The sequence below is a fragment of the Mirounga leonina genome, unplaced genomic scaffold, assembly GCF_011800145.1.
Source record: "Mirounga leonina isolate KUSES-001 unplaced genomic scaffold, KU_Mleo_1.0 Mir_101609, whole genome shotgun sequence".
Lineage (NCBI taxonomy): Eukaryota > Metazoa > Chordata > Mammalia > Carnivora > Phocidae > Mirounga > Mirounga leonina.
The window spans coordinates 11563630-11585213 of NW_023270164.1; the positions used below are offsets into that span (position 1 = coordinate 11563630).

General features: G+C 41.7%; 1 protein-coding gene across 3 annotated transcripts in view; it reads left to right on the forward strand.

Moving 5' to 3' along the window:
* ZNF157 (zinc finger protein 157) overlaps positions 1–19952 on the forward strand; it is a 38024-nt gene extending 18072 nt beyond the window's left edge. For all 3 annotated transcript variants that reach the window (XM_035003853.1, XM_035003841.1, XM_035003846.1), the window contains 3 exons: positions 16652–16778; positions 17070–17165; positions 18123–19952. In XM_035003853.1, the coding sequence (XP_034859744.1) occupies positions 16652–16778; positions 17070–17165; positions 18123–19345 (1446 nt within the window). In that variant the 3' untranslated portion in view covers positions 19346–19952. The remainder of the gene's footprint in view (positions 1–16651; positions 16779–17069; positions 17166–18122) is intronic.
* The last annotated feature ends 1632 nt before the right edge of the window (positions 19953–21584 follow it).

A 21584-nucleotide genomic window follows, 5' to 3' on the forward strand; every position in this document is an offset into this window, starting at 1 on the left:
TGATATTTTGGGAAGACATAACAGAGTAAGAAGTGCAATGAGACACATGAATTACAATATCTCCATAAAGAAATCAATAACTCCTCTATAGTACAGATTTCCTGATACTTGAGGGTCAAGAAATCTTTTGATAGATCTTCGTATGGATGATGCAAATGATACCTTCAATTACAACCTTGCCATAAATGCTATCACAGTTCTTCTGTAGCTGTTTTTCTTTTTGAAAAAAATTTTCATTCAGTTTTTATGATTAAAAACTGCAAGATTTTGCTTGTAGTTGTTGAGTGATAAGAGAAAGGCTAAAACATAGATTATCATCTGATTGGTTAATTAAAATGCATCTGATCCAGAGTCAGGTTACTCAGCAATATACCAGTTACTTTTTTTTTTTTTATAAGATTTTATTTATTTGACAGAGAGAGAGACAGCGAGAGAGGGAACGCAAGCAGGGCGAGTGGGAGATGGAGAAGCAGGCTTCCTGTGGAGCAGGGAGCCCGACGCGGGGCTCAATTCCAGGATCACGACCTGAGCCGAAGGCAGACACCCAACGACTGAGCCACCCAAACACCCCAATATACCAGTTACTTTGTGTGGGCTTAAGAGTTTTAGAAGAAAATACTTCTAAGCAAAACATGCCATCTAACAGCATACTGATACTGGGTGTATGAAATACTACATAAGAAAGCTGATGGGGGGAACCTGAGTGGCTCAGTCGGTTAAGCATCTGCCTTCAGCTTAGGTCATGATCTCAGGGTCCTGGGATCGAGCCCTGCATTGGGCTCCCTGCTCAGTGGGGAGCCTGCTTCTTCCTTTCCCTCTGTAGTTCCCCTTGCTTGTGCTCTCTCACACACTCTTTCTCTCAAATAAATAAATAAAATGAAATAAAAATTAAAAAAAAAAAAAAGCTGATGGAAGGGGTGGCTCCTGGGCGGCTCAGTCGGTTAAGTGGCTGCCTTTGGCTCAGGTCATGATCTCAGGGTCCTAGGATCGGGCCCCCTTGTCGAACTCCCTGCTCAGTGGGGAGTCTGCTTCTCCCTTTCCCTCTGCCTCTCCCCCCCCCCCCCCCCCCGCCTTATGCGCGCTCTCTCTCTCTCTGTCTCGCTCATTCACTCTCTCTTTCTCAAATAAATAGATAATAAAATCTTAAAAAAAAAAGAAAGCTGATGGAAGTTACTTGTGCCAGACCTTTAGACTCTTTAGGCTTCTGACAGTTGGTTACCATATGCAGGGACTTCCCAACCAGTTAGTTATTTATCTTTTGACTTTTCCAAGTTAGAATGTTCCCCCACCCCAGGCGAATATATAGATTATAGGTTATAGATTCTTTTTTTTTAAATTAAAGCATAATTAACATACAATGTTGTATTATTTTCAGGTGTACAACATATTGATTCAGCAATTCTATATATTACTCAGTGTTCACCACATAAGTGTAGTCGCTACCTGTCACCACATGTTATTACAGTATTATTAACTATGTTCCCTATGCTGTTCTTCCCTTTTTTTTTTTTAAGATTTATTTATTTATTTGAGAGAGAGTGAGTGTGCATGCGAACAGGGGGAGGGGCAGAGGGAGAGGGACAGAAAGAATCCCAAGCAGACTCTGCGCTGAGTGCAGAGCCCGACACAGGGCTCTATCTCATGACCCTGAGATCATGACCTGAGCTGAAATCAAGAGTCGGACACTTAACCGACTGAACCACCCAGGCGCCCCCCTATGCTATACTTCTCATTTGTGTGACTTACTTATTTTATAATTGGAAGTTTTTACCTCTTAATCCCCTTTATCTATTTTGCTCATTCCCCCATCCACCTACACTCTGGCAACCACCAGTTTGTTCTCTGTGTTTGTGAGTCTGTTTGTTTTGTTTTTTAGATTCCATGTATAAGTGAAATCATATGGTACTTGTCTTTCTCTGTCTGACTTATTTCGCTTAGCATAATACCTTCTAGGTCCATCTGTGTTGTCATAGATGGAAAGATCTCATTTTTTCTTATGGCCAAGCAATATTCCATTGTGTATATATATCTTCTTTATCCATTCATCTATGGATGGACGCTTGGGTTGCTTCCATATCTTGGCTAGTGTAAATAATGCTGCAATAAACATAAGGGTGCAGATATCTTTTCAAATTAGTGTTTTCATTTTCTTTGGGTAAATACCCAGTAGTGGAATTACTAGATCATATGGTATTTCTATTTCTAATTTTTTAAAGTATCTCCATACTGTTTTCCACAGTGTGTGGTTGTACCAATTTACATTCCCATTAATGGTGCACTAGGGTTTCTTTTTCCGTATCCTTGCCAACACTTGTTATTTCTTTTCTTTTTATACTAGCCATTCTCACTGTTGTGAGGTGATAACTCATTGTGGTTTTGATTTGCAGTTCCCTGATGATGAGTGATGTTGAGCATCTTTTCATGTGTCTGTTGGCTATTTGTCTGTTTTCTTTGGAAAAATGTCTATTTAGGTTCTCTGCCCATTTTTTATTTTTATTTTTTAAAGATTTATTTGAGGGGCGCCTGGGTGACTCAGTTGGTTAGGCGACTGCCTTCGGCTCAGGTCATGATTCTGGAGTCCCAGGATCGAGTCCCACATCGGGCTCCCTGCTCGGCGGGGAGTCTGCTTCTCCCTCTGACCCTCCCCCCTCTCATGCTCTCTCTATCTCATTCTCTCTCTCAAATAAATAAATAAAATCTTTAAAAAAAAAAGATTTATATGAGAGAGAGAGAGGACAAGAAGGAAGGGAGAGGGAGAAGCAGGCTCCCTGCTGAGCAAGGAGCCCAATTGGGGGCTCGATCCCAGGACCCTGGGATCATGACCTGAGCCGAAGGCAGTTGCTTTAACCAACTGAGCCACCCAGGCGCCCCATAACGTCCATATTTCTTCTAACAGTCTCTTCAGGGCAGTCTGGGTTTTTTCTGTCACTTGCCTCAAAATTCTTCTAGCTGCTACACATTAGCCCAAGCCAAAGCCACTTGCACATTTTAGGTATTTATTACAGCAGTACCCGACTTCCCAGTAGGAAAAATTTGTGTTAGTTTCCTTGTTCTGCCATAACTAATGACCATAAACTTGGTGGCTTAAACAACAAAAATTTCTTCTCTCACAGTTCTGGAGGCCAGAAGTCTGAAATCAGGGTGTTGGCAGAGCCATGCTCCCTCTGAAGGCTGTAAGGGAGGACCCTTCCTTGCTTCTTCCACCTTCTTATGGGCATAGGCATTCCTTGGTTTGTGGCTATATCACTATAATCTCTGCTTCTGTCTTTACATGATCCTCTCCTTTGTGTCTGCCTTCTCCTCCTCTGTGTCTTATAAGGATTAAAGGCCCAACTGGGTACTCTGTATCAGTCAGAGTTTTACCCAAGAAATAGAGCCAGTAGGGGATATATATGTGCATGTACTTTATGAGATTTATTGCAAGGAATTGGATTAAGTGATGGTGTGAGTTGGCTAGACAAGTCCAAAATCCATAGAGTAGGCCAGCAGGAAACTGGCAAGAGCTGACATTGCCATCCACAGGTAGAATTTCTTCCTCAGGGAAACCAGTTTTGCTCTTAAGGCCTTTCAACTGATTGGATAAAACCCACTCCAGATTATCAAGGATTAGTGTTTGATTGAGTAACTGGGGATGATAGCTAGCCCACTTGACACATAAAACTGACCATCACAGTCCACCCCTTGTCAACTTGGCACCCACACACATCACCTTAAATCATACTCAATCCCCAAATAAAGAGAATAACAGGGTCGTCCTTCTGCCCAACGTGATACAACTATCATGTGTATAACCGAAAACAGGCTAATTATTTCCTCAGAAGATACAAAGTCATTGAGTGATGTTTACTCTTCTCCTTGATATACTGTAACTTAAATACTGTGATGTAAAGCTAACCATTATTAATAGATTTTATGTTGGGGGCGCCTGGGTGGCTCAGTTGGTTAAGCAACTGCCTTCGGCTCAGGTCATGATCCTGGAGTCCCAGGATTGAGTCCCGCATCGGGCTCCCTGCTCAGCAGGGAGTCTGCTTCTCCCTCTCCCGCTCCCCCCTCTTGTGCTCTGTCTCTAAAATAAATAAATAAAATCTTTTAAAAAAAATAGATTTTATGTTGGATGATAAGAGAGGGCACAAAGCAAAAATGATTATCTTTTTTTTTTTTAAAGATTTTATTTATTTATTTGAGAGAGAGAATGAGAGAGACAGAGAGCATGAGAGGGAAGAGGGTCAGAGGGAGAAGCAGACCCCCCGCTGAGCAGGGAGCCCGATGTGGGACTCGATCCCGGGACTCCAGGATCATGACCTGAGCCGAAGGCAGTCGCTTAACCAACTGAGCCACCCAGGCGCCCACAAAAATGATTATCTTACACACACATTTATAACAAAACGAGGAAGAAATACTTGTAAAAATTATAGTCCTCAGGGCGCCTGCGTGGCTCAGTCGGTTAAGCGTCTGCCTTTTGCTCAGGTTGTGATCCCGGTATCGAGCCCCTGCTTCGGGCTCCTTGCTCAGTGGGGAGTCTGCTTCTCCCTCTGCCCTTCACCCAGCTAGTGCTCTCTCTCTCTCATTCTCTCTCTCAAATAAAATTTTTTTAAAGATTTAATTAATTTATTTGACAGAGCACTGGTGTTTATAAATACATTCTACCACCCATTGCATATTCCCTTTGCCCTCAGTAAGCACCTCAGTTGGTCATGGTTCTTTACTTAGGTGCAGTGACCCAAACCTTCATTCCTGCAGGGTTCAGTTATTAATAGTCTTGCCTGAATGGGGTTGTATAGTTTTCCATTGACTTTAAGCACAGAGCATGATAGTATGCCTTAAGGGGACCCCCCCCCTTTTTTTTTAAAGTCAGCTCCAAGCCCAGCATGGAGCCCAACATGGGGCGTGAACTCACGACTGTGAGATCAAGACCTGAGCTGAGATCAGGGGTCTGACACTTAACCAACTGAGCCACCACCCAGGTGCCCAAGGGGCCTCCTGTACTTCAGGCATATACTTCCTTACCTCCATTGTGTAGCAGCAGCCCAATTTCTCTTTGGTAGTCAGAATCAGCCACCCTAGCCGACACTGCAACTTCCTTCCTTGCCTGTTGTTGATTCAGAGGCACGAGGAGCCCAGAGCTGCTGGGTGGCCGTCTTAGGTTCCAGTGAAAGAGAATCACTGTTGTGTCTCCTGGTGGAAGTATCCATCCCTTTGTAACTAAGAGCTCTGTACCAGCTGAGCATGAGGTCACATGGATGAGAAGGGACATTTTTGCTAGTTGATCATTGTGGGTAATAGTGGGTGGTGCCATTCCCATTTCCACCTCTTGAGTTCTGGATCCATGACTCCTGTCTATGGGAGAAACAGTGCCGTATATTAGACTGCTGATTCAGAGGCTGTACAGCCTCCTGGAGGACATTGCCTCAGCTCTGCGAGGTATTACCACCTAGTTGGCACTGCAACTGGGTCTTCAAAAGGCCATTCCACCGTTCTATCAAGCCAGCTGCTTTGGGATGGTGAGGAACCTGGTAAGACAAGTGAATTCCGTGAGCGCAGACCCATTGCTGCACTTCGTTTGCTGTGAAGTAAATTTCTTCCTCAGAAACAATGTGGTGTTGAGTACCACAATAGTGCATAAGGCATCATGTAAGTCTATAGATGGTAGTTTTGGGAGAAGCATGGTGTGCAGGAAAGGCAAATCCATATCCAGAGTAACTGTCTGTTCCAGTAACAAGAATGTGCTCCCCTTTCCATGATGGAAGCAGTCCAGTGTAATCAACCTGCCACCAGGTAGCTGGCTGATAACCCCAGAGAATGGTGCCATAATGGAGACTCAGTGTTGATCTCTGTTGCTGGCACCTTGGGCATGCTGCTCTGGTTGTAGCCAGATCAGCCTTGGTGAGTGGAAGTCCATGTTGCTGGGTCTGTACATAGCCCCCATCCCTGTCACCATGATCATTTTGCTCATGAGCCTACTGGACTCCTGTCTTTATTAGTACAAGTTGCAGACGGTTCCAAAATTGTATCCGAGTGTGGATCATAATGGCCAAAGGCATCAAGAGAGCTACAATTCCCTTTTACAAAGATGGCACTGAAGGCGAGTAAGGAAGCCCCTGCCCCTTCCGAAGCTGAAGCCAAAGTGAAGGCTTTGAAGGCCAAGAAAGTAGTGCTGAAAGGCATCCAGTCACAAAAAAAAAAAAGAAGATCTGCCTGTCACCTACCTTCGGATGGCCCAAGACACTGCATCTCCGAAGGCGGCCTAGATATCCTCAGAAGAGCACCCCCAGGAGAAACAAGCTTGACCACTATGCCATCATCCAGGTCCCCCTGACCACCAAGTCAGCCATGAAGAAAACAGAAGACAACAGCACACGTGTGTTCATTGTGGATATCAAGGCCAATAAGCACCAGATCACACAGGCTGTGAAGAAGCTCTGTGACATTGATGTGGCCAAGATCAACATCCTGATCAGGCCCAATGCAGAGAAGAAGGCATATTTTTTTTTTTTTAAGATTTTATTTATTTATTTATTAGAGAGCGAGCGAGCGAGAAACAGCATGAGAGAGGAGAGGGTCAGAGGGAGAAGCAGGCTCCCCGCTGAGCCGGGAGCCCGATGTGGGACTCGATCCCGGGACTCCAGGATCATGACCTGAGCCGAAGGCAGTCGCTTAACCAACTGAGCCACCCAGGCGCCCAAGAAGGCATATGTTTGACTGGCTCCTGACTATGATGCTTTGGATGTTGCCAACAAAAATGGGATCATCTAAACTGAGTCCAGCTGGCTAAATCTAAATATAAGTTTTTTCACCATAAAAGAAAAAGAGAGAGCTACTGCTTTTTGCAATTGAGACAGCTTACTTTTTTTCAGGATCTTATTCAAATATGACCATCTTTGGGTAATTTTATAGATAGGAGCTAGCAATATCCACAGATGTGAAACATGCATCCTGCAAAAATCCAAGTAAACTGATCAGGTGCCGTGTTTTTTGCTTAGTACCAGCAGTTGGCAACAATAGTTTGGGTTTGTTTTGTTTTTTTTTTTAGATGTTCACTTACTTCAGTAATGCTCCATGTACCACGTTATCACCATGGAATGGAAATTTAGGTTAGACAAGAGAATTTCACAAGTGCAGTAATGTATTCTGGAGTATACCGAAGTTCGTGTATATAGTGTGTGACCAAGCCAGCTTGCTCATGAGTCATTCATCATTTCCATTATAGATAATTTGTTAACATTTATGATTCTTATGGGAAAAATAAACATACTTCATGCATTTAAAAAGTGTTTTTCATTTACCTTTGCATTAGCACTTAAAATACGTATTTCTTTTTTTTATTATGGTTAGCCACTGTATTGCAGGGAGCCTGCTTCTCCTTCTCCCTCTGCCTCTCTCCCTGCTCATGTTCTCTCTCTGTATCTCTTTGTCTCAAATGAATAAATAAAATTAAAAAAAAAAGAACTTATTTCATCAGAAGAGTTTAAGAAGGTAAACATTTTACCACTATCAAGTGCATTTAAAAGTGACGTTTTTGGGTGCTAATTTGACTCCCCTGAATGACCTGGTTAGTGAACTTGTCACTAGTAATTTGGTCACCAGGCAGATGAAGCCTGCAAGAAAGGAAGCCAGTATTCAAATCACCATGTTATTGTCTGACTCACTCTAATGATTTATCTTCAACATGAACATATAACGTCAGAATGAGATTTCTAGCTAAAGCAACTACCACCAACACGACCAAGACAGCATTTCTTCTAAGGTTTAGGCTTTGCCCAGAATTCCTTATACATGAGATAGCCCATAGCAAGAGTCATTGCTCCCATGGCAAAGCCTTGGGCTGCCACACACATGTGGATCAGGTGAACAGACAACATTTTAGTATTTGCCCTGCTCTTCAATTTATATAATCCACACACAATGATTGCCGCAAACCCCGCCATCCCAGTGGGAACACATGGTGCCTCTCTAGCTTTTCGGGTAAGTATAGATCCCTGATCTTCATCATATGAAGGGAAATATCTGTGCCGGTTGACATGGTGACCGCAGAATCCTCCTTTCAGGAAGAAGTGTAAATTCCATCACTCATGCTTTATACAGGGCCTGAGGCCTTCTTACCTTCTGAGAATGACAGGACCTCTCAAGCTCCAGCCAGTTCCTGGCTCTCGCCCATGGTCGCGGTCCAACAGGAGTTCATTTTTTGTTGCCTGGCAATGTCATGGTTAGTTCCTGCCTAGGGTATTCTGATGAGTTTCACCATGTGAGGAGGCCCTTGGATTTTCATTGGATTTTTCAACTTACTCTGTTCATCATGTGTCACTATTGCATGTCAGTCAGTCCTGGCTTGATTTTTAGTTTCTGATCTTATGATATCATCAACGTAGTGTATTATTAGCCTTGGGACCTGCATCAAGTCCAAATCCTTTCAACATAGTTGATTTACAACAGCTGGTGAATTCAGAGAATACCATGGTAGTACTGTACATGTAAATTAGGATCTTTTCCATGTGAAAGCAAAGTGCTGTTTACTCTTTTCCTATATTGAGATAGAGGAACAAGCATTTGCAGGATCAGTCACTGAGAACCAATCTCCTCAGCTTTCTTTATTTTTCCACCATATCAGGAGCTACTGGTGCTATAAGGCTTTACTAATTTATTTAAGCCTTGATAGTCTGCTGTTAGTCTTCCTGTACCATCCACCTTTTTCACAGGTTACACAGGGCTGTTCTAGGAGAATTTGTTGGACTAGCGCTCCAGCTTCTAACATGCCATTAATTAAAGCAGTAATCTCTTTTTGTCCCCCACGTATTCTATACTGCTTCAGAATAACAACTTATATAGGCTTGGGCAATTCTGAAGATTCTCATTTATCATGTACAATTAATACTGCCCAAAGGGTGAACTTCCATCCCTTCTGTGTTACCATACTAGACCGAAGAAGTATTCCCTAGTCAGACATAATGTCCAGCTCAGGAATACATTTAGACAGAGATGCAACCACTTCACATAAGGCCCATTCAAACATTCCCATTTTCATCCAACCTTCCACCTTAATTCCATCAACTGTTGTATCCCTATATCCTTCTAATCTAACTATGGCCCCTGTTAGGACTTCACCAGCAGACTTTGGAATCACAGTTCATTATTCTTCCATGACAGAGTCCCAGAGAAGTTTCTTCTCTGCCCTTCTGGCCGTTTTACCCACACGTGCCTATGGCCTTGGGTGCCCAGCTAGGTGTTCAGTCTGGTTGGAGACCAAGATAAACTGTGAGTCCATACTGGTAATAAATGAATGAACAAGGGAAAGGGAAAGTTCTTCCTTAATGTCTAATGCCAAATAATAATGTGGAAAGAATGAGAGTTAGAAAAATAACCATTTTGAAGCCATTGAAGTGGTAACTGAGCCAAGCAAGAATCACTGATGGATGCCAAAGCTATTGGATAAAAATTGAATGACGAACAAAATATTTGCATAGTCTCAAGTTATATCCCCACAGATCTAATTCCATAGGGAAAATTGGTAACTTTATAATGGAGAAACCTGATAGACACCACCCTAACTAAATGACCAGAAATATAAAAATTTTAATTTGAAAATTCCTCATAATCTCACCTTCTGGAGATAATTAGTCTTAACATTTGAGTAAGATCCTTCAGGAACTCTGAAGTTTTTTGGATATGACTATCCAGTTGTTCCAGAGCCGTTTGTTGAGAAGAGTATTCTTTCTCCACTGAATATCCTTGACGCCTTAGACATCAATTGACCATTCATGTGTGGGTCTATTTCTAAATCTTATTTTGTCTCATGTATATCTTTACAAAAATACCATACTGTCTTGAGAACTGTAGCTTTATAAGTCTTAAAATGAAGTAATGTAAGCCCTTTAACTTTTTTCTTCTTTTTCAAAATTGCTTTGGCTATCTAGGTCCTTTCTTTTTTTAAATATGAATTTTAGAATCAGCTTGTCAATTTCTAACTCTTAAATTTCTTTACTGATTGTAATTGGTGTTTGTAATATTGCTATTTTAAGGAACCTACTGAGATTATCTTCTTTGTGCCCTACTACATGGTCAATTTTTGTGAATGTCCTATGTGTGCTTGAGAAAGAGTATATTTTGTATGATCTGTGTGTAATGTTCAATACATATAGATCCAAAAGTTTCACCTTATTGATTATGTTGCTTGGGTCCTTTGTATCACTGCTTATTTTTTGTCCACTTAATCTGTCTCATTTTGTGAGTGGTGTATCAAAGTCTCCCATCAGAGAATGCTTCTATTTCTTGTATTCCTATAGTTTTTGGTTTATATAGGCTTTTGCTGTGTAACTTTGTGCATAGGTATTTTCACATATCTTTGTTGTTAAATCTTCATTTTGGACAGGGCTTTTAACATTACAAAGTATCTTCCTTTGGCTCATATAATTGCTTTTAGAATTCTACTTTGGCATCAGGATTTCTATCCCTGCTTTTATATTGTTTCCATTTGGTAAATCTTTGTCTGTCTCTTTAATTTTAGCCTTTTTGAGTGACTGTGTTTTAAACATGTCTCTTGTGCATGGCATTGTTGGGCTCTGCTTTATGAGGCAATGTGAAAACCTTTTTTGGTTAATAGGTGAGGTAAGCCCATTTACAGTTATTTGTGTTACTGTTTGATGATACAAACAATACAAATATGTTTGGTCTCAATTCTTTCATTTTATCTTCTGATGTAATTACTGTGGGTATATGTTATATTCACTGTGTTTCTTTTTTTATTGAGTGTTTCCTCTAAATTTTTTTGGTAATTAAGAAGGTTGTATTTTTATGCTGGTAATTCCCTTTGTGTTAATACTTCCTTTTTTCTCTTTTAGAGAGGGAGCAAGTGCAAGCGGGGTGGGGGGAGGGGCCGAGGGAGAGAATCTTTTTTTAAAAGATTATTTATTTATTTATTTTAGAAAGAGAGAGAGCATGAGTGGGGGGAGGAGCAGAGGGGGAGAGAGAGGTAAGGGGAAAAAAATCTCAAGAAGTCTCTGCACGCTGAGTGCAGAGCCCAAGGTGGAGCTCAGTCTCATGACCCTGAGATCATGACCCGATCCAAAACCAAGAGTAGGATGCTTACCCAGGCACCCCATGGGAGAGAGAGAATCTTAAGCAGGCTCCAGGCTCACTGTGGAGCCCGTCGCAGGGCTGGATCTCACGACCCTGAGATCATGACTTGAGCCCAAATCAAGAGCCAAAGCTTAACCGACTGAACCACCCAGACACCCCTTTGTGTTGATACTTCTTATAGTACCCCTAGTCAACCCTTCTTTCTTTCTGTTTACTTATTTATTCATAAAAGTTGTATATGTTTAAGGTATACAACATGATGATTTGATATACATATACATGTTGAAATGATTACTACAATTAAGCTAATTAGCATATTATCTCCATACATAGTTACCATGTCTTAAAAAGTTGTATTTATTTAAGTAATCTCTACACCCCACATGGGGCTTGAATTCACGACCCCGAGATCAAGAGTCTCACACTCCTCCAACTGAGCCAGCCAGGCGCCCCCATAGTTACTGTTTTTCGTGTGTGGTGAGTACACCTGTCATTTACTTTCTTAGCATTTTCCATCATTCAATATAGGATCATTAAGTATAGTCTTCATGCCTATACATTAGATCTCTAGACTTTTGTTTTAAAGATTTTTATTTTTAAGTAATCTCCATACCCAGCGTGGGGCTTGAACTCATAGCCCTGAGATCAAGAATCCCATGCACCACTGACTAAGCCAGCCAGGTGCCCCATAGATCTCTAGACTTCATTCATCTACATAACTGACTTTGTATTCTTTGACCAACATCTCCTCATTTTCCCCATACCCCTGGTAACATTCTACTCTACTTCTATTGAGTTTCACCTTTTTTAAAGATTTCACATATAAGTGAAATCATACAGTATTTGTCTTTCTCTGATTCATTTCCTTTCTTTTTTTTTAAAGATTTTATTTATTTATTTGTCAGAGAGGGGCACCTGGGTGGCTCAGTTGGTTAAGCAACTGCCTTCGGCTCAGGTCGTGATCCCAGGGCCCTGGGATCGAGCCCCACATCGGGCTCCTTGCTCAGTGGGGAGCCTGCTTTCTCCCTCTGCCTGCCGCTCCCCCTCTTGTGCTCTCTCTCTCAAATAAATAAAAAAAATAATATAAAATATTTATTTGTCAGAGAGCATAAGCGGGAGGGCGGCAGGCAGAGGGAGAAGCAGGCTTCCTGCTGAGGAAGGAGCCCCATGCGGGACTTGATCCCAGGACCTTGGGATCATGACCTGAGCCAAAGGTGGATGCTTAACCAACTGAGCCACCCAGGCATCCCTCATTTCTTCTTCTTCTTTTTTTTTTAAGATTTATTTATTTATTTATTTATTTATTTATTTGAGATAGAGTGAACGAGTATGAGCACAGAGGGAGAGGGAGAAGCAGACTCTCTGCTGAGAAGGGAGCCCAATATGGAGCTCAATCCCAGGACCCTGAGATAAGGACCTGAGCCGAAGGCAGATGCTAACCAACTGAACCACCCAGGTGCCCCTGTCTGATTCATTTCACTTAGCATTATGTCCTCCAGTTTCATCCAAGTTGTTGCAGGTGGTAGGATTTCCTTCCTTCTCATGACTGAATAATATTTGGTTGTATATATATATACCACATCTTTTTTATCGATAGACACTAAGGTTGTTTTCCATATCTTGGTTATTGTGAATAATGCTGCAATGAACATGGGAGTACAGATATCTCTTTGGGATAGTGATTTCATTTCCTTCAGATATATACCCAGAAGTGGGACTGCTGGATCATATAGTTCTATTTTTAATTTTTTAGTTTTTGTTTTGTTTTTTTTTAAAGATTTTATTTATTTGAGAGAGAGAGAGAGGGAGAGGGAGAAGCAGGCTACCCACTGAGCAGAGAGCCCAATGTAGGGCCCAATCCCAGGAGCCTGGGATCGTGACCTGAGCCGAAGGCAGATGCTTAACCAGTTGAGCCACCCAGATGCTCCTATTTTTAACTTTCTGAACAATCTCCATACTGTTTTCCATAATGGCTGTACCAAGTTACCTTTTTTTTTAAGATTTTATTTTTGAGTAATCTCTACACCCAAGGTGAGGTTCGAACTTACAACCCCTAGATCAAGAGTCACACACTCCACTGACCAAGCCAACCAGGTGCCCCTACCTTTGTTTCTTTATTAATCTTTTATAACATCTCATTTGTCTCTCACCTTTACCTATATAGCAGTCAATGATCTTATTCATCTTTTCTCTTCTTCTTTCTATTGTCCTTCCATTTTTAGTTGTTTTTCTACTTTGTCAGAACAGCTTGATATTTATACATTATCCTTCAACCCATGACCTCAGCCTTGTTTTAGTCTTAGCTTTACAATAAGTATATGAAATGCTCACTGTTAGGCTTTTGCCAAAATTTTCCTATTCATTGGTTTTGGTTGGATGAAACTCATCATTTGGTTTAGTGCTGGCCAATAGAATTTCCTACAGTGATGAGCATGTTCTGTATCTCTGCTGTCTAGGACTGTAACTAGGCCCATGTGGCTATTGAACACTGGGAATATGCCTGATGTGACTGAGAAACTGAATGTTCTGTGTTATTCTATTTTAGTTAATCAAAACTTAAATTTAACTGGCCACATGTGTCTAGTGGCTACCGAATTGGACAGTGCAGCTCTATTAAATTCTTTAGGAAGAGCACAACTGTTTTGGCACACTCCGCTGTTCTTCTAATAGCCTTGATACTTGAAGAGTATCAAGTATAAAGCATAGACTCTCCTTTGTTTGTACTTTTTTCCCATAACTTTCTTGAAAATACTGTATACTGTTGCTTTGTTTTTGAGAAATTGATGCCAGTTTAATTCTCTTGTCTTGGAAGTTATTTCATCTTTTTGTTTAGAGGCCCTGATGAAAATTTTCTTTGTCTTTAAATTCTAATTGTTTTATTTTATTTTATTTTAAAGATTTTATTTATTTATTTGACAGAGAAAGACACAGCGAGAGAGGGAACACAAACGGGGAGTGGGAGAGGGAGAAGCAGACTCCCCGCCGAGCAGGGAGCCCGATGCGGGACTCGATCCCAGGACTCCAGGATCATGACCTGAGCCGAAGGCAGTCGCTTAACCAACTGAGCCACCCAGGCGCCCTCTAATTGTTTTATTAAGATATATCTCAGAGTTGGTTGTTCCAGGTCAATTTTCCTTGGTACCCAACGGGCCTTTGATTATGTTGAGGCTTGTTTTATGATGCCGGGTTTGTTCTAGCATGGTGAATGTTCATGTGTACTTGAAGAAACTTAATTTCTGTATTTTTGAGTGGAATGCTCTGCAAAGTCATTTGGTTGGTTGGTGGTGTTCAGTTTTTCTATATTCCTGTTGATTTTCTGTCTACTAGTTACTTTTATTAGTAAGAGAAGTGTTGAAAGCAGCCATAAGTGTGGATTTGCCCATTTCTCCTTTTAGTTCTTTCAGTTTTGTTCATGTATTTTTTTTTTTTTAAAGATTTTATTTATTTATTTGACACAGAGAGAGAGACAGTGGGAGAGAGGGAACACAAGCAGGGGGAGGGGGAGAGGGAGAAGCAGGCTCCCCGCCGAGCAGGGAGCCCAATGTGGGGCTTGATCCCAGGACCCTGGGATCATGACCTGAGCCGAAGACAGACGCTTAACGACGGAGCCACCCAGGTGGCCGAGTTTTGTTCATGTATTCTGAGGCTATTTTATTAGGGCAGTCTCCCCCGCAGTCCTGATCCCCCACGATCCCCTCCATGGTCTTTTGGCTGGACAGTTAGGGCTTTAGTCTCTCCACTTTGGCACTCACTTTCTATAACTGCATTTGCCCTTGGGGCCAAGTGGTGGGAGGTTAGAGAAAAGGCAATGGGGATCCTTTCTACATGCTTCAGACCACTATTCTCCTTGCCAAAGAAAAGGATTTCTCTTCCTTAGAGCGTGAGATGTCTGCTGCTACAAGGTTGCAGCTTTGGCTCTGGGGCTCACTTTGGGGCAGGAGTGCATGAAAAAACAACAACAGGATTTCACCCATTTTCTCTGTCCCACAGTACCCTCCTCCTTCAAGCTTCATGTAATTCCGGTGTCCCTGCTGACTCAGTACTTACTTGGTGCTTCTCTCAAGCTCTTTGTTTTTTCTTAACCATCCAGTTTATTCTGGTGGCTTCAGCCAGTACTGAAGTGCTATTGCCTCCCAATCCTTGGCCTATCCTAGCCTTCTCTTCTGAACTTCAGAATCATATATCCACCTGCCAGCTGGATGTCTATCAGTATGTGTCATAAACACTCCAGCTGAGATCCAAGATCTATTTTAATTTCCCCTTCTGCCAACCTAGTATCTCTCTTGTTTTGCTGATCTCAATATATGGCACCAGCCTCAACCCATCTGCTCACGCCATTTTTGGGGGAGTTAATAGTCTGCGCTTTTCCCCCACTTGACAGTACTTCTGTATAATTTATAAATATAAATATATTGTGGGAAGGTCAGAAAATATTCTGATGGTATAAGGAGTCAGTCTTAGAGACTGATGATCTGGAGAAAAAAAGAGTCGAAAATTCCTCCACTCTCCGGCCCCTGAATGTCTCTACAGCCCTTTATTTCGTCATAGCCTGAAGTGCTGTTTTTCTGTCATACTGTCATATGTTTTTCCATAACTCACCATGTGTATTTCATGTTTTCCTGCCTTTTCTTATGCTATTGCCCCATATTTTTTGAGGGCAATTATATTCTTGTTTAAGGATTCAAACCTCTATCTCCCCAAGTGAAGTTGAACCTGATAACACAAAGTGGAGTCCCATTCCATCCCTTGTGAAAGCCCACTGCACCTTGCACACATGTCTAGCACAGCTCCCGTAACACCTCATTGCAAGAATGTGTTTATATACAGGTCTCTATTGGGGCATGAGCTCTTTGAGAACAGGCACCCCATCTTTTTTTTTTTTTTTTAAATATTTTATTTATTTGTCAGAGAGAGAGAGCAAGCACAAGCAGGGGGAGTGGCAGGCAGAGGGAGAAGCAGGCTCGCCGCTGAGCAAGGAGCCCGATGCAGTACTCAATCCCAGGACCCTGGGCTCATGACCTGAGCCGAAGGCAGATGCTTCACCGACTGAGCCACCCAGGCGTCCCCAAGCACTCCATCTTACTCCTTTTTGTTTTCTTGTTTTTTTTTTTTTTTTTTTTTTTTAAGATTTTTTTTATTTATTTGAGAGAGAGAGAGAGAGCACGAGCTGGGGGAGGGGCAGAGGGAGAGGGAGAAGCAGACTCCCCACTGAGCAGGGAGCCCGATACGGGGCTTGATCCCAGGACCCTGGGATCATGGCCCAAGCTGAAGGCAGATGCCCAATGGACTGAGCCACCCAGGTGCCTCTTATTCCTTTTTGTTTAACCAACAACTGAGACAGGTCCAGGTACATAGTGTTAACTCAGTAGTCAATGGTCTTTTCTTCAGGGATTGATAAATTAACACAAAGCAGGGCTGTTTTGGATTTTCCCCCCAACAAAGTATAATATCAAGCAAGACACAGAGTCAGGTCACCAGTGTGGCTCCTGGTTAACTCTTAATAGTGCTCTGTGGAGAAAAATTAGTTTCCACACATCTTCTCCGTGTGTCCCATTCTGATCATTGCAGATTGTTGTTGCAGGGATCTGTGTCATTTGAGGACGTGGCTGTGGATTTTACCCGACAGGAATGGCACAGACTGGACCCTGCTCAGAGGACCATGCACAAGGATGTGATGTTGGAGAACTACAGCAACCTGGCATCTGTGGGTGAGGATTATTGTCCATGTAACTCCTGGTAGCATGTGTTTCCTTTCTTGGTTACTGTAATGTGTGCAGCCTTTGTAGACTTTAATGATACTTTAGTTCTAGATTCAAGGGTCACAGGTGATTGATCAGTTTGGGGCACCAGGAAGAGTGTGTGTGTTGTCACTTCCCCCAATGAAAGGTTTAAATGGGCCCCCTTCCTTGTGCAGCTCATGAAGATGCACCTTCCTCCTCCATCAGAGGCCCTAAGCTCAGACAACTTGGCCCATGTCCTGTGCCATTTCCCATTAACAGGCCTCTGCGTGGCCAAACCAGAGATGATCTTCAAGTTGGAGCGAGGAGAAGAGCTGTGGATATTAGAGGAGGAATCCTCAGGCCATGGATACCCAGGTGAGTGTGCAATAACCAGACATACAGAAACGGGAAATAAGAGCCCGGAAATTCAGGTCAAAACACTTTGGGCAGTGTTCTTCAGTAATCTCTTTATAGAGGCCCTTGCTCTTTGAAAATGACTGGAGGTTACATAAGGTCTACACGCTTCATACCGAAATCACACATGCCATTATTTTGCTCACACTTAAGTACTCTGTCCTATTTTATTTTGATTTCTGTAGTTATCTACCACTCTTATCTATCCCTGCCTGCCTCATCTAAGTAAGACATTCTTAGCTGGTCTGTCTCTCTTTAGTATTCTAAATTGCCTTCCTTCCCTCCATTGCCTTGGATGCCTTCTGTTGTCAGGCATTCACTCATTCATTCATTCAGTGTTCCACCAAATCTTAAATGAGTATCAGCTCTAATCTGGTCATATTTGAAGTGTAGGGGCCAGCAGTGAATAAACTAGTATCTCTGTTCTCCTGGAGCTTGCAGTCTGATGAGGGAAAGAGACCAGAAACAAATACATAATGTTTGGTGGTAAAAAGGAAATCAGTGCAAGATAAGTAAGATAGATAATGATGGTTGTGTGCTTGTAGAGAATGTGCTCAGGGAAGACTTTTTGGTGAGGTTAACATTAGTGCTCCAACATCAGTGATGTGAGAGAGACAGAACCATGTAGATTTTGAATATTCTGGGTAGAGAGAATAGTACGTGTCAGGCTGGGCCTGAGTGATATATCCTAAAAATAGCAAAGAGGCCAGTGTAGCTTAATGGTGGGTGGTGAGAGTGGTAAGAGGCAATATCAAGAGAGTTAGCTAGGGGCCAAATTATGTGGAGTTTTTTAGGCTATGTTAAGTGCTTTTTTATAGACTATGTTTTATAGGCTTTGTTAAGCACTTTAATTTGACACTGTAACAAGGGAAGCCATTGTTGAGTTTTAAGTGAAAGTGATCTGGTTTGTTTTTAAAGGATCTCTCTCAATGCTGTGTGGCAACAATTCTGTTGGGGGTAATGCCGTCAGGCATGATAATGACCTTCGGCATCAGAGGATTCAAACTTTGGATCAAGCTGTTGAATATAATGGATATGGGAAAGTCTTCTACAAGAAAACAGGCTTTGTTGGACATAAAAGAACACACACAGGAGTAAAAAACTTTGGATGTCATGAATGTGGGAAAACTTACTGCAGGAAATCAAATCTTATTGAACATCTGAGAATACACACAGGGGAGAGACCTTATAAATGTGGTGAATGTGCAAAGACCTTTAGTGCAAGATCATACCTCATTGCTCATCAGAAAACTCACACAGGGGAGAAACCCTTTGAATGTAATGAATGTAGGAAATCTTTTGGCAGGAAGTCACAACTCATTCTACATCAGAGAACACACACAGGAGAGAGACCCTATGAATGTACTGAATGTGGGAAAACCTTTTCTGAGAAGGCAACCCTCATGATTCATCAGAGAACTCACACAGGAGAGAAGCCCTATGAATGTAGTGAATGTGGAAAAACATTTCGAGTTAAGATATCCCTTACCCAACACCAGAGAACTCACACAGGGGAGAAACCATATGAATGTGGTGACTGTGGGAAAAACTTCCGTGCAAAGAAATCCCTAAATCAACATCAAAGAATTCACACAGGTGAGAAACCCTATAAATGTGATGAATGTGGGAAATTCTTCAGAATGAAAATGACTCTCAATAATCATCAGAGAACTCACACAGGTGAAAAACCCTATCAATGCAATGAATGTGGGAAATCTTTCAGGGTACACTCATCTCTTGGGATACATCAGCGAATTCACACAGGAGAAAAACCTTACGAATGTAATAAATGCGGTAATGCCTTTTATGTGAAAGCACGCCTCATTGAACATCAGAGAATGCATTCTGGAGAGAAACCCTATGAATGTGGTGAATGTGGAAAAATCTTCAGTATGAAGAAATCCCTTTGTCAACACCAGAGAACTCACACAGGAGAGAAACCCTATGAATGTAGTGAATGCGGAAATGCCTTCTATGTCAAAGTACGCCTCATTGAACATCAGCGAATTCACACAGGAGAGAGACCCTTTGAATGTCAAGAATGTGGGAAAGCCTTTTGCCGGAAAGCACACCTCACAGAACATCAGAGAACTCACATAGGCCGGCCCTTGCCTTGTACTGTGGAGAAAGCTTCTTTGTGAAGACTTCCATCACCATTTGATCAAGCCCTCTGGGTCATCTGGTCACCACGCACACAGAGTACACCTGTAACAGTTTGGCTCCTACACTGGTGTGAAAATACATCCTGATTCCCGTTAGGGGATAGGCTCATTGTTGTTTTCATTTCATTTGGATTTCCCTAATTAATGGTGAGGTGGAGTAGCTTCTTACCTGTTGGTTGGCCATTTGGGTTTTTTCTTCTCTTCACTGACTGTTCTATATCCTTTGCTCATTGTTTATAATGGGCTGCTTATTTTTTACTTCTTGGTTTAAGTGTCATGTTTGTTTTTTAATATATGAGAATTTAAAAATCTTTTTCAGTCATGTGTGTTACAGATATCTCCTCATGGACTGTGCCTGGTTATTTAATTTTGTTAAGTCTTCTGCTGAGGTTTTGTGTTTGAATATTATCAGGTTCAAGGTGATAATGTTCTCCTATTCTTTCCTGTAAAGTTAAGGTTTTCCTTTCAACATTGAGAATTTTTCATCTATCCTGAAAGTTTTTGTGTGTATAGTGTGAATTGTACAGTATATAATACTCTGTTGCTTTTAAAAACTTTACATAAATGGTATTACATGGTGTTGAAAGTTCTGCAGCTTGCTTTTTTCATGCAGTGTTACCTTTCCAAGGTCTATCCATGTTGACAAATATAGGTCTGGTTCATGCATTTCTCTCTCCATTCCCCTGGTGAAAGACATGTGTATCGTTTCTGTGTTTGGTGTCTAAATCTACAAGTGGAACTGCTGGGTCATAGAGTGTAGGCAGTGTTTAAGTTGTTAAACTGTTGTACCCTAGCTCCAACGCGCCCCTTCTACACTGTGCTTTGTCATGCTCGGGCTGTGACTCTACAAAACATGTTTCTGTCTTGCCATCTGCTTCCTGTTGGGCCTTGCCAATAAGAAACACTAAATATAAACTTTGGGGGTAAGGAAGGTAGAAGGGACCTGCTCCTTTTTTTCCCTTCCTGTTAGCTCCCTGTTCATCTGAGTGTCAGTCCGGTATTGCTTCTTCCCTTGGCCAGCAGCACTTCCTCAGGGTGGTAGTAGTTTAATCCAGGTTACAGATTTCCAGCACTCACAGAACAGCCTACGGTACCCCACCCACCCCCTCAGAGACACTAGCAGCGGCTGGCGGTGCCACCTCCTTAGAGGTATGAGTCCCACCCACATGACACTACTCCTCCACCTTTTCAATGTTTAATAATTCCAGTTTCTTCCCTGGTTAACCTTAGCCCAGCTGCTTCTTGCAGTTGCTACCTCCATGATAATTTTAATGTTCTCTTTCTGTCTTTTCAGGTATATGGTTAATAACTTTGTGACTAGTTAAAAATTCTTTATAATAAGTTCTTTTCACTAAAATAACCGGTAACGTTTCTGTCCCCTAGCTGGGTTCTTCAGATTGATACAGAAGTTTTTCAACTTTGTTAAATAATTGGATTTCTTCCCTCTAGGTTGTACTAATTTATACTCTCATGAGCAGTTTGAGATGAAGTTTACATTTTCCCATGGACTTATTATCAGTCTTTCAAATTGTTGCCAGTCTGAAAGGTGTAAAATGGCTTTAAGCCATTGTATCCATGAATATGGTTTGTCTATATTTTATTTTTTAACTCACCTTTTTGACCTTCAATAGTATTTTATGGTTTTCTCCAGAAAATTGTCTTTTAAAGCTAATTTTTAATAGAAACTTCGCTCATAGGGGCGCCTGGGTGGCTCAGTTGGTTAAGCGACTGCCTTCGGCTCAGGTCGTGTTCCTGGAGTCCCAGGATCGAGTCCCACATCGGGCTCCCTGCTCGGCGGGAGTCTGCTTCTCACTCTGACACTGCCCCCTCTCGTGTGCTCTGTCTCTCATTCTCTCTCTCAAATAAATAAAATCTTTAAAAAAAAAAAAAAAAAGAAACTTCGCTCATATACCTATATGTACATATATATTTCAAAATATAATGACGTATTATGGGGTTTATATAAATATTTATATGTAATATATATATGTATATATATATACATACATGCACACACACACACAGATACACACTTATATATCCCCCGAAAACATTTTTGTTTTATATGTTCATTTCATTTTACACACGTTTACCACCTTGGTTGCTCTTCATTCCTTTCTGCATTCCATCCAGGATCATTTTCTTCTTTGCCTGAAAAATACCCTTTAAAAGGTTTAGTGACAAACTTCTCAACTTTGAGAATGTTTTATTTTTAAAG